Below are 12,304 nucleotides of genomic sequence, written 5' to 3'. Positions count from 1 at the left end.
TTTAAAAAAGAATAATAATAAAAATGAAGACTTGGTAAGAAAGTGTGTGTTTCTCTTAAGGTTAGAAGCTGAAGCACGTTTAGGTATTTCTCATAACGCTATTTGCAGGACCTCCTGTATGCGCTTTCTCTTGAGTGATCTCTTTCTTGAATCCATTACGTTATCTGCTTTGATTCCTTTTTTAGCGCACAATTTGTCTTTGACCAACTTGTTCTTGTAACAAAGCCTAATATCCTGAGCTTGGTTAACTTATATCTATTAATAAGTCACCCGGACTTGATCTCAGAATTCTCTGAGATGTAAATGCATAATTTATGGAAAAAAGATACTCCAATTTTTTTCTTATTCCAGTCTTTGGTTAGTTAGTTTTTTTGGTTTGTTCATTTTCAACTTTTTCCTGTGAAATGAGGAGGTCTTTTATCATCAAGGATTTCCTGAAAAGGCTACTTGTACATTTTCATCAACATATCATCGGGCTTGTAAGACTTTGACCATTTTCTTGAATGTTCAAACTCTAATTGTCTTACATGGGGTTGTCTAGTAGTATGTCCTACTCTTACATTTTTCCTACTGACACCAAATATAAAAGAAAAAGCTCCTGAGTACTTGTTTGCTTCTATAGCTGTGACTAATATTGGCTTTTTTTATTTAAACCTTTTCAGGGTCTTCAGTTATCAAACTGTACCTGAATTCTCAATACAATCCTTTGTGCAGTTGCTGCTTCCCAGAACAGTCCTCCCTTGACCTTTCAAGGAGGGTTCGCAATATTTCTTTTCAGATGTGTTCTGCCAAATATGAAGGGAATATATTAGGGAATCATTTATTAGAAGGTATTTTAAATCCAAATTCACCAAAGGATTCAGATGTTCTGATTTTCACCTCCCATCGCCTCCACCACTACTTACAACTTACTATTCCAGCAGTAGTTTGCCTGAACATTATGTTCTGCTGCTAATTATCAAGTATTTGATTTGTCAAACAATACTAACTGCTGTACTACTACAATAAATAACGTCTCTGTTGTTGATCTCTTTTTTCCAGCTAAATCTTGAATTTTTTTACAGGATTGTTTGACAAGATCTACATTTCGTAAAACCTTAATGACTGGAATTTAATGCTCTTAATGTGTTGGTTTTCTTTTTTTCCGCCTTTTTCACTACCGTTCCGTGGATTGTCAGGTGACATTGTCTTTAGTTAAATGGATTGCCTCATTTACCATACTTAAATTTTGGCACAGCGTTGTTAATCTTCTCTTTTTTTAAATTCTCATCAGTATTGCAGGATGAAAAATAAAGTGGCCTTCACTGTTATTCATAGTTCTTTTTTTCTTTTGAGTGCAGGTTATGGAGCCTGCTGAACTAGAAGCATTTTTTTTTTCTTTCAAATATCCAGTATGCCTCTTTGCTACTAATAGAGAAATGCTTTGTTGTAATAATACATTTTTGCTTTTTTAGATCAAGAAAATGCTTATTGCATGTTTTTGCCTATTCTGTATCATTAGTAACATCTTTACCATTTCCATGTAGTAGCAGGCAAGCGATGCCTTTTTTATACTTCTTCTATCAGTTTGCTGGGTTTCATAATTTCTTTTTTAGGTTATTTATTTCCCCTTTCTTTTAATTTTGCTTGGTAATTTCTAGTTGTAGCCCTTATTTCATTTGTGATCCAGAATGAGCTTTCAGAGTTGTTCTCAGCTGGAAAATTATTTCATTTTATTTTTTGCTACACAAACATTCCATTCTTACCTCTAATTCACACCTTTTGGTGCCTAAATCTTTCTTGTGTTCAGCTCCTTAAGTGTAGGAGATCAGACTTTCAGAACTGTGAAATAAAATATATGCCGTGGTACAGACTGTCCTGATTCTGTTCTTACAGAATGTAATCATGGATCCCTAAGCATGAACTAGTCTTGGTGACAGTTTCATCTTAAATTTTTACTTCATTGTAATAGCTGTTGGGTAATTGCGCTACTATTGTGTTGGAAAATCTGTGATTTGGAGGTGGGGGGGGGGAAAAGGACTTGACACCCTCTGCCAAATTTTTCTGTAATGTGATATTTGCTCTTTTTCCTAGTTTGAATTGATAATGTCTACTAGCCATCCAGAAGCTTCCGTTAGCAAGCTTTGTAGCTTAGGTTTTAGCATGCACATTTGTATTTTTGAATTATTAGTGATTTCCCCCCCCCGACTTGCTGCCTTATCTTTCCTGGACAGATTATAAGCAGTAAGGTAGACTTTTTTTCATTTGCATTCCACTGAATTTTGTTATCAAGTTACTGCTTAATGAGAATCTCAAATATCTCTTGTTATCTTCTTGCTTAGCTCTGATAGGCACTTGATATATCTTCAGTGTTTTTGAATCACATGGATTCAAATTCTCTTCAGCAGCCCTCAATGAACCACATCCGTTATCTTAAATACCCTCTTGTGTGAGGAGGTAGTTTGATGCCAGTTAGGTTACTGCAGTTAATACTGTTTGGATTTGGTAGCTTCCCAGAGAAGAGCTGTGTAAATTTGATTGGAGCTGGAAATTCTTTATTGCTACCAGTAAGCTCATAGTTCTTCTAATCTGCTTAAATGTTTACTGAGATGTATTTTTTGGTGTCTCTATATTTAGTTCATGATCTATTTATTTTTTTAATGTCCTTATTCCTCCTGCACTCCAAGTATTACAAAAAATATTCCATAAACGTTCCCTTTGACTATTCACCTTAAACTTCTGCTTCCTGTTCTTTGTAGACTGTTTGCTCTAGCAGGCTCCTTCCAAAATACGCCTTCTGCTTTCTTCCTGCACCCCCAGTGAAGTTAGTTCTAATTTATAAACATTCAGATGAGGAAAAACACTTTTAGTTGGGAAGAGTAAATTTGCTTAAGATAAAGGACATGCTAAACTTAAAGATGCTGTGAAATTGCACAACCTAGTAAAATGGAAAGAAAGTTTAGTACTTGTCATCAAGTGAGCTCTATTATTGCTGAATCTAAGTTTTGTGTTAGAATTTAAAAAAAAAATTGTCAAGATTGCATTTTTCTGTTAATAAAACCAGTCTTTGGAATATTTTATAGTTTACCTCAGATACTTGTTTTGCTTTGGAAATGTCAGAAGCAGCATTTAAAAAATTTGAAACTTCTTTGCGATTTATGCCTCATGTTTTAATCTCCACTCTTTTTCTGGCCTTGATGGAAAAATGTGGAAACGTATTCTGACATGGTAGTTCTAAATTTGCTTAGCTTTAAAGATTAGCTAAGTTTGTGTTAATCTAATTAGAAAAAAACTAGATGATCTTATTTGATATTTATTCCACTGCTGAAACGCACGACAATACGTCTAGGTCCTAAGTTTGCTTCATATCTTATTATCTCTGGAAAATAGAGGACTTTTTGTTTATTACCTCCATTCACACATCACAGAGTTTATCTAACAAACTAGAACGCAACTATGCTATAGAAAACTGGAAGTTTTCAAAGGGCCAAAATACAAACATATTGCACCATTCATGTTCTAGTGTCTATTAGGAACCTTTAAATAAATACAGATTTCCAGCATTTGCAAACAGTGGTATTGTGATTAGTTGTGGTCAATATTCAGTATGATGGAAAACGAGTTGTGGGTGCAGTATCCGTATATCCATAACTTTTTCTTATATCAAATGTAACTTTGAAAGGACGTTTATGTAATTGCAGTGTGTGCTTTCGGTAATTGGTAATAGATTATTATTCTTCACCTTGGAATTGAGAGTACTTAAATATTTTTAAGTAGGTGCATGTATATGCAAAAAAACTGTGCAGTAGCAAGTAAGTTGAACTTTAAAGTTCAACTCGGAATAGGGAAGTTCTCACTTTCTGTTGGGGGATTGGTTGTTTTTTTTTATTTAAGATACTATTAGTCTGTTTCTAAATCTGCGATGCTTCTTTTAGTCTGTCTTTTATTGCAGCAAGCCCTTTATGGATGTGGGATACTTTTGTTGGTGTAGCAGGTACCTGTGGAAGTAGTATAATTGGTTAAATATCAATCAGTATTTAATGGAAGTGTATGGTGACAAAATGAGGATACGTTCGTCAACCGCAATGGCCTTTTAAAATTACACAATCATTTTGGTGTGATGATATTGTTAACATCAGAAGTCAAACTAGCTAGTTGTTTGTTTTATGTGGTTCTACATTTTCTTTAAAAATTATGTGTTTCAGAGCGATTCATGATGTTAAAGCCACAGACATGGGAATGAGCAAAGTGAGATTCAAGGCAGAAGTAGACTTTGATGGACGGGTTGTTACTCGTTCTTACCTGGAAAAACAAGACATTGAACTGCTGCTACAAGTATGTTTAAAACAATGATTTTGTAATTTCCAGCATATGGTATTTACTTTCCAATTTCAAGTATGTCTAAACCCAAGATTTTCCAGTAGATGAGACATATTCCACATCTTCGTTTTGAAGGATTGCAGATGTTTTTACTTTGTGTTAGTGTGTTAAATATCTGTACACAGAATCATACTATGTGCTGCTAAAACAGACCCGCTTCTGGGTCGTGTAGAGCCTGGGTAGGAGGAGGTCAGATTTTTAATTCCTTTTTTTGTTAGAAAATGCAGATTTGTTCAAAATAATTTTGATAAGAACATAATTATTCCAATAAATTATTGTTGAATTACAGTGTTTGAGCTCCAGTTAAAACGGGGAGCCTGTCACCTGGGAATAAGCATCTGTTTTGGCTGAGCCATTCTCCTTGGCTGCTGAAGATGCAGTGTTACAGTTTACAGATCCTGCCATTCAGATGAGGCTTGAATATGGATTGCTTGCATCATGTGACTTAGCATTTTGACGGCATTTAACAATTAACCACCCTTAAGTAATTGTTTGTCTCTGATTTTAGTGTAGTTCAGAGTATCTTTTTTTAATCCCTCTCTTTAATATAGAAAGGCAAAACTGCTTTCAGCTGAATTTTACATGGGAAACCTATGAAGTAAAGAATAATTTATGTAAATTACCAGGAGAGCTTTAAGTGGGCAAAATGTTTTGCTTGCTTACCGATTTTCACCTGTAACTATGCTTATGTACATACTGCTTATATACATTTGCTTCTGTAGCTACAAGATTTCTTTTTGCTACCCTTTCAAAATCAAAAGTAGATGTCAGATGTCTGCATTTTATGATTGTCCGTTAAACATCACTTTTGAAGTTATCTGAGCTTACATTTAAATTACTGCAATTTTTTAAAGCATTAGTCAGTGTCACAATTTTTAAAATGTACTGCCCTTTAATGTCAAAATAAAGAGCGTATATATATTGTGTATTTTATATATATGAGTGTGTGTATGTATATAGTGCGTTAAGTGATCTGTTCTTGTATTGGATTATTGAATACATTTTTGAAAGGAAGAGTGCTATCAACTTTGTACAGCTGAGGCACTGCAGGTTTGCTTGGTTTTATATTGCCAAGTTTCAGTTGCTTTGCTGTTGCAAAGATGGTTAGTACCCTACTTTTCTTTCCAAAGGCTTTGTTAGCTTTTGGTCTTTATCCACTATTCCCTTTGGCATTTGCATACAACCTTCACTGGTTCTTCCAGCTGGTGTTGTTGGGAAGGTTGTTCCTGATTGTTTTTAGGTTGGCAACTGTTTCTTACACAGTTCGTTGTAGTTTCATGTGGTAACCCCGTGTCAGCTATAAAACCATTGTTGAACGATAGCCGCTTTCAGCAGGACTCGGCCACCTGAAGTCAAGGGCAGACTTAATGCTTGCCTTGTCATCTATAATTTTTCAAATAACTAGTTCATTCAAATAGCATTGTTATCAACATTGCTCTTTCTAAAGTTGTGAAATACTTGTTGAAATGCTGTCGTTCAGGTTAATCTCATTTCTTGTTAGACTTGCCATGATTGTAGTCAGAGGTTATTGTGGTTGGAATATCTTTTAAGATCACTCAATTATATTATTCCTCTTCAGTTTTAGAGTAATGGGGGGCATGGAGGAAAGAAAATGATGTTGTGTTGTAGTTGTATACACAAGAAGAGTTAGCTATTTAATAATTCCTCTGTCTATTAGCAAGAACCTATTTGTCCTAAACATACTGCAGCTGTATTGTCTGAACTATGGCTGAGATACTACAGGGCAAATGGCTTCTGGCCAACTTGCTGTGAGACCTCTAAGGAAAACTCATGATAGTGCTGTAATACCTGCCTTGGTGCTTCTGATGTCTGGGGGTTTTTGGAGGGAAGAGCAGAGCCTCCTGTCTTCCTTGACCTCATTCCTTCAGTCTCGTATGCTGTGGGTCTTCTAGGCTGAGTTCCTATCAACTATCTTCAAGTCTTTTGGTATTATGGAGGAGCTGTATTTACATCAGCATTCATAGTAATCCTCGTGGATTTTCAGATGAGTTGGTAATGTGATGCTCAGAGTAAGCAGTGTAATGGAATAGCAAGAATGTATGAAAATGAGGAAAGAATACACAGGGGTACCCTGCTCTGCCTTGCTGTGAGCAAGGAGTATCCCAGAAACTTCTAGAAAATGAATGAAATTCTCTAAACTTATTTGGAAAATAGAAGAGGAAATCCATTAAAGCTAGAAGAAGGCTTTATATCGAGTGTGGGTGGCCAGCCGTTTTCATTGAATAGATACTATTCTTATGTGTCTTTGAGACCTAAGAACAGATAACATTTTGAAAGGAAATGGCAAAAGCTGGAAAGTGTTTAGTGTTGCCTTTTTTTTCCCCACTTGAAATTTGTCAGGATCCTCTGTTAGTGCTATTCCTTTCTTTTCTTCCCTGCATCTCAACCTCTTAAGTTTGATTTCTTCCTAGGAAATACAACAAGTGAAAACCCTTGAAGAATTAGAAGCCTTCATGCTTAAGCATGGTGAGAATATTGTTGACACACTGGGAGCTGAAGTAGACAGACTTGAGAAGGACCTAAAGGTAAAATTTAGCTGCTTATTAGAGTGCTTATTCTGTGATACATTTTAAACAATATCACTGCTTCTACTTTTGGGGATTTTGTTTGTAAATATGGCAGAGGGGAAGAGGATGATAATCTTAATGCAAATTTTCTTGCTATAGTATCATTAACTAAGTTCTGACTAGCCGCAAACCCGTACTTTGGCACTGATCAGTTTGTTATGTTTCAGTTTTATACCACTGTAGAACAGTATTTTCATGAAAGGAGACGTGATTGTGTCTTTGTTACTGTATTCTCAGAATGTCAGGTTATTTACAGGCTGTTGAAATCTGTTTTGGTTGTAAAGCAGCAAATTTCAATTTTTTATTTTTAATTTTTTTTAATCTGGCACTCAGCATTGTATCAAATATATCAGTATGTGATGAGGGCTTTACTCAACATTTTTTGCTCTTGTTGAAGCAGTACAGTGTTTACTTCTCTTATAAGCCTGTCATAACTTTTTTATCATTACTTTTTTTTTCATTCTGTGATTTAAATATCCTTTGGTGGATGCAACAGATTATTGTTTCCATTTTTAATTTTATAATTGTATTATGCCTGTTAATCTTACTTTTTCTGGCATGAATACAGAACTATAAGTATACTGACTGCCAGAGATACAGTCCAGTCATGACTGCCTTTTCCAGTTATCAGGAGACACTGCTCAAGAGCGTGTCTGTCCTTGCTTATTATATTTGATAAATATTCTAGTTTTATTTTCTGTCCCTGGAGTGGTTCCGTTTAAAAATACTATTTTTGAGTTTAATTGCACCAGCAGATCCAGTTCTTCACGGTTTTTGAGGAGTAGGATCATGACTAATTAGTTTATAAACATGAATACTGTTTTTTTGGTATAGGCAGGGATTTCGGTGATTGTGTTGCTGTTGAATATGCTTTACTAAATATGCTAGTCAGATTCACTTGCTGGATGACTTTGAAGCAGTGACTTTCAGTAAACCTCTTATGAGGTCCATACGATCCATGTAATGACGATAACATATTTCTACAATATCAGAAAATGCATATTTCTTAATACAAACAGTATTTTGAATCTTTATAAACAGCTTCAATGGCAGAGAACAAATTATTTCAGCTATCTTATCCATTATTCAGGAAGGTAACTGTTAAACATATATATACCTCACTTTAAGACAATTTTATTTGGACGGTTTTATATGAAAACAAACTGCCCTCTTAAAATCAAGAGAGCTGCTTCATACTTTGAAAGCATAAGAACTAATTTATCTGTGATGTTGAAAAGTAGATGTCAAATAAAAAGATGACTTAGCCTTCAAAATACTGCTTTTAGCATGGGCAATGATTGTTGAAGCTATTCCTCATTTTAAAATAGTCCCTATGTTAAAATCGTCCCTGTGTTACCAGAAAAAGGAATTTGTTGTTCAGTTGCCAACATCATACCAGAAATACATTATTTGTATCCATATGCAAAAATGTGTTTGAATATTTTAAATAAAAATGTATTTCTTTAAATTTTATTTCAGCAACGAAATCCTGATGTTCGCCATGTGGATTTGGAGATACTATAGGCTTGGCAGAAGAAATCTTCAGGTTGATACTATTTTGGAAAGAAGTCACGTAAAGGGCTGAAAAGCGTCTGAAATTGCAGTGACCTCAGCACCATACCTCCCTTACTCTTGCTGTAGGCTTCCTGGACTGTGAGCACCGCTTCTGTTTCTGGAAGAGCGCTAGACTTGGAGAGAAAAATTTCCACGGCAAAATCAGTTTTAAAAAGCTACTTGACTTAAATTCCACAGGAGAGTCTCTCAGAGTATGTTTACTGCAATTCAGAAGTTAAGACCTGAGGTTTAGTTAGGCAAATACAGCTGCCTGAAAATATACAACACTTAGTTTTTCCATTTGTGTCCCTTTGCAGTCAGTTTGCACTTCTTTAGTTTCTTTCAAGATATCATTAAAGGTTCTTGGGAGATATTAAGATTAGCTAAGAAGAGTTTGTTCCAGTGGAACCTGCCAACCTTAAACTAATTGTAATATTTCAACTGTGTGATTGTTTCACAGTTTTTCTTTTGTATGAGATGAATTCTTTCAAACAGGCGCTGGCCTTCTCTCAAGTACCATGACCTGGAAACCTTCTTTTTGCCACCGTTCTGATTACCAGCTGCACTTCAGAAAAATAAGGTTTTTCTCCTCAGTGGAGTCAGCTGTATGTGGTTAGCCAGAGTGTGTTAAGTTACTGTGAAGAAATTACTTGTAGAGATTTCAGTGAACTTCCTCTGTTTAAATTTTGTTCTTTTTTCCCCTACTTTGACACTTGTTCTCTTATTTCTAAGTATCTTCAGATGTAATCTGGGAGATATTTATGGTAGTGCTTATTAAAAGTTACCTGGCATTTTGGCTTTTTATACTTTTAATAGGCTGTATTGCCAGATATGGTCTTTGCTAGAAAGTGTAAGAGAAGTCATTGGAAGTTACAATAGTAAAAAATGTATTAGAACTATTTATAATTAAACAAATGAATACATTGTATTTTTAATTTATTTACCTCTAGACATTATCTGTTATCTGAATTCTAAACCGCTTACTTTGTGGTTGGGTTTTTTTTGTTAGTTTTTTTTTTTTAAGAATTGACCTTGCTTGTTTGGGAAAGTAAAGTAATTCTATCAGTGTTCCTCAGTAATCCTGAGATAAGTGCTTAGAGTTTATAACGTTGAAATGCGCAATTCTAGCGCTGTATATAATCAGCCTCAAGGCTTTCTGCACTAGGCATCCAAGTTGTACCAGATCCTTTGAGACTCAGTCTTTATTAATAAGGCCATGAGTATGGATCATGCAAGTTGAAATATAAGTGAAATGACTGCACATAAATAACTCTTAGGAAAATCCTTTATGCACTTTAACGTATTTCATAGAATTGCTTATGTGTGAGAGGTGATAATAAGACCCTCCCAGTGACTCAGTTGCTGAGTAATGACTGACTTGCTGAAAAAACAAATGTTGATATGAAACACAGGTCTTCAAAAATCAATCTAAGATTAAATTATAAGCATTGTAGCAAATAATTTTGGAGACCAATGTGTCCAGATTTGACTAAAAGCTTTTTAGAATGTTTTTTTCGTACTGTCACTTTGCCAGTGAATTAAATGAGAATTTAAAATTGCATGCCTTTTGACAACTGCGAAGCACTTTGCATTCTGGTCATTTTAAGTAGAAAAACATTCCAGAGTTTAGTTACAGATGGGACTTAACATACAGTAATTGTGGGTGAAGGGATCTCTTTAGTACCCTTGTCCATAATCCCTTTTCACTGGTGGCTTCTTTAGAACATATGAGTTTATTATGGCTAATCCACAAGAAGGCTTACTTTAGCTGGGTTTCTCCTATTGTAGAACTAGTTAGTATATTTAAGCCTGATGATTTGAAATGCAATTTAAAAGTAATTTGGAAGTGTACTGTATCAAGTACATAAGGCATATTTTAGCCCATTTTAAATCATTTACCTTTCTCCTTGCCCTTCCACATAAACTTCATCTCATCTCACTATGCCCTTTGCTGATGTTACTCTTATTCATGAAGAACACTGGAATCTGATAATGCATAACCTCTTTCCTTCGTCCTACAATATTTATATGGACTTTGAATTTGAATAAACACTTTATTAAACCCATTATTCCAGAAATCTTAAAAACCCGAAGAGAATTAAAACTGGGAAAATGTTCTTACTGGGCAGGTTAGGGGAGACAGCCAGTGTGATACAAGTGGTTTGTGTGCTGGAGGTACTGATGAATGAGTAGCATTAGGATGCACTTTGCAGGGCAGAAATTTCACTGATAGGTTAGTAAATGTTATCTCAATACTGAAGTGTTCCCATATCTTGTTTAAGAGGAGGCACAAGTTTATATTTTTACAGGGCATCTGCTCCAACAGCCTATAAAAGTGTTCTCTCATTCATCAGAGCTGTGATTTGTATGAATTCTGGTCTTAATTTCCTTATCTGAGTCAGAAGCATACCCATCCACACACCTTTTGTTTGTATTTCAAGATAAAATTCAGATCCTCATCTCCCAGTTACGTTATTGATGATGGCATCACAATATGTTAAATTTAAGAAGCCAGAACTTGAATGTTTTTTGAGTCCATAACAGTTGCATAGTTTGAGGACTCAGTTCCATTTTTAAAAACTACGTGGATGGTGATGAACCACAGGAGGACCAGCAGACTGGTTTTGGCAGTTCTTTGTAAGTTTACACGTCTTGCAGTTGGATGAAAATATTGGTTCATTGAGCCTGTCCGGTTGGAAAGGAAAAGTAATTCCAAGCTCTTGCATTTTAATATAATTTGCAGATTGTTTTTAACAGTTTTGACATTTCTGTTGCTTTTTTTCTTAACTGTCTTTATGGCCTAAAATTTGAGGTGATGTGGGTCCACTACTTAGTTTACTTTTGTTTTAGTGGTTTTGGGGAAAATGTTTAGCTAATACATTCGCATGATAGAATCCTCAGAATTAAAGAAAACCTACAAAGTGTGGAGGAGTGGATTTTTTTCTTTATCATAAATGCAATTACATAATGTTTCTTTTAGATTGATTTTAAGGAAAAGGAGTGAGGATTGAGCTAACAATAAAGCTATATTCTAGGATTTTTTTCAATTAAGGTGTGGGCTTTTAAAATAATTTATTTTTGTAGACTGGCCTTGCAGGTTCTATTTTTTCAAATTGTATTCAAAATACTGCTGCCCTCTGCTTTGTGAAAGATTGCTTACGTGTTGTGCAATGTCTCAATTCTGTAAAACTTGCGATGTTTGAAAAAATTGTCTTAGTATTCCAACGTACCGAGTGATCTTAATGTATTTTAAGTCAAAGTTGGCTGGACACTAATAATGCGTGTTTTCCTGTAGAATTTGCTCTTCTATAAAAGATAAAATTCTGAAGTGATTATCTTTCCCCCATGAATCAATTTCAAGTCTAAATTGCCTCCTTCATATGCCATGGAATTCGGTATTTGGTGTGGTCCCTCTCTACCCCTCCACTCTCTAACGCGTTTATTAAGCATATTGTAGTAGTAAATACTTCTGTTGTATTACAGAGATTGTTTGTGGTGTGCTGTGGCCTAGAAGTAGCAGGGACTCAGGGAACAGGAGAACATATTTTTAAGTTGCATCCTTTATCCTCGGACTTATACTCAAGCTGAAGGTTTTTTGGCCTCTGCTTTTTTCCTTCCTTGAATTCCCACACAGATTTTATTATTGTTTTAATTACTTTTAGAGGAGGAAACCATTATGAGCATCTTAAGTTTTTAATAGCAGGGCTAGATGCTGCTCCTGGTCTCTGCATTTGGTACTGTGCTTCTTGTTCATTGATAGTTGACAATAGCGATTGCTGCTTTGAAAGCTACAAATCACGTTA

The 12,304-nt window shown here is 35.1% G+C and overlaps 1 protein-coding gene across 4 annotated transcripts in view; it reads left to right on the top strand.

Moving 5' to 3' along the window:
• The window catches only part of SLC30A9 (solute carrier family 30 member 9), a 38,025-nt gene extending 26,042 nt beyond the window's left edge, over nt 1-11,983 (top strand). For 3 of the 4 annotated variants that reach the window (XM_054203148.1, XM_054203150.1, XM_054203151.1), the window contains 3 exons: nt 4,185-4,314; nt 6,792-6,905; nt 8,427-11,983. In XM_054203148.1, coding sequence (XP_054059123.1) covers nt 4,185-4,314; nt 6,792-6,905; nt 8,427-8,471 — 289 coding nt within the window. In that variant the 3' untranslated portion in view covers nt 8,472-11,983. The remainder of the gene's footprint in view (nt 1-4,184; nt 4,315-6,791; nt 6,906-8,426) is intronic. The other variant, XR_008466644.1, reaches the window with a different exon arrangement.
• Nucleotides 11,984-12,304: the final 321 nt, after the last annotated feature.

Source organism: Rissa tridactyla, chromosome 5, assembly GCF_028500815.1.
Source record: "Rissa tridactyla isolate bRisTri1 chromosome 5, bRisTri1.patW.cur.20221130, whole genome shotgun sequence".
Taxonomy (NCBI): domain Eukaryota; kingdom Metazoa; phylum Chordata; class Aves; order Charadriiformes; family Laridae; genus Rissa; species Rissa tridactyla.
Note: the sequence above shows the minus strand (reverse complement) of the source record. Positions and strands in the feature narration are given on the sequence as shown.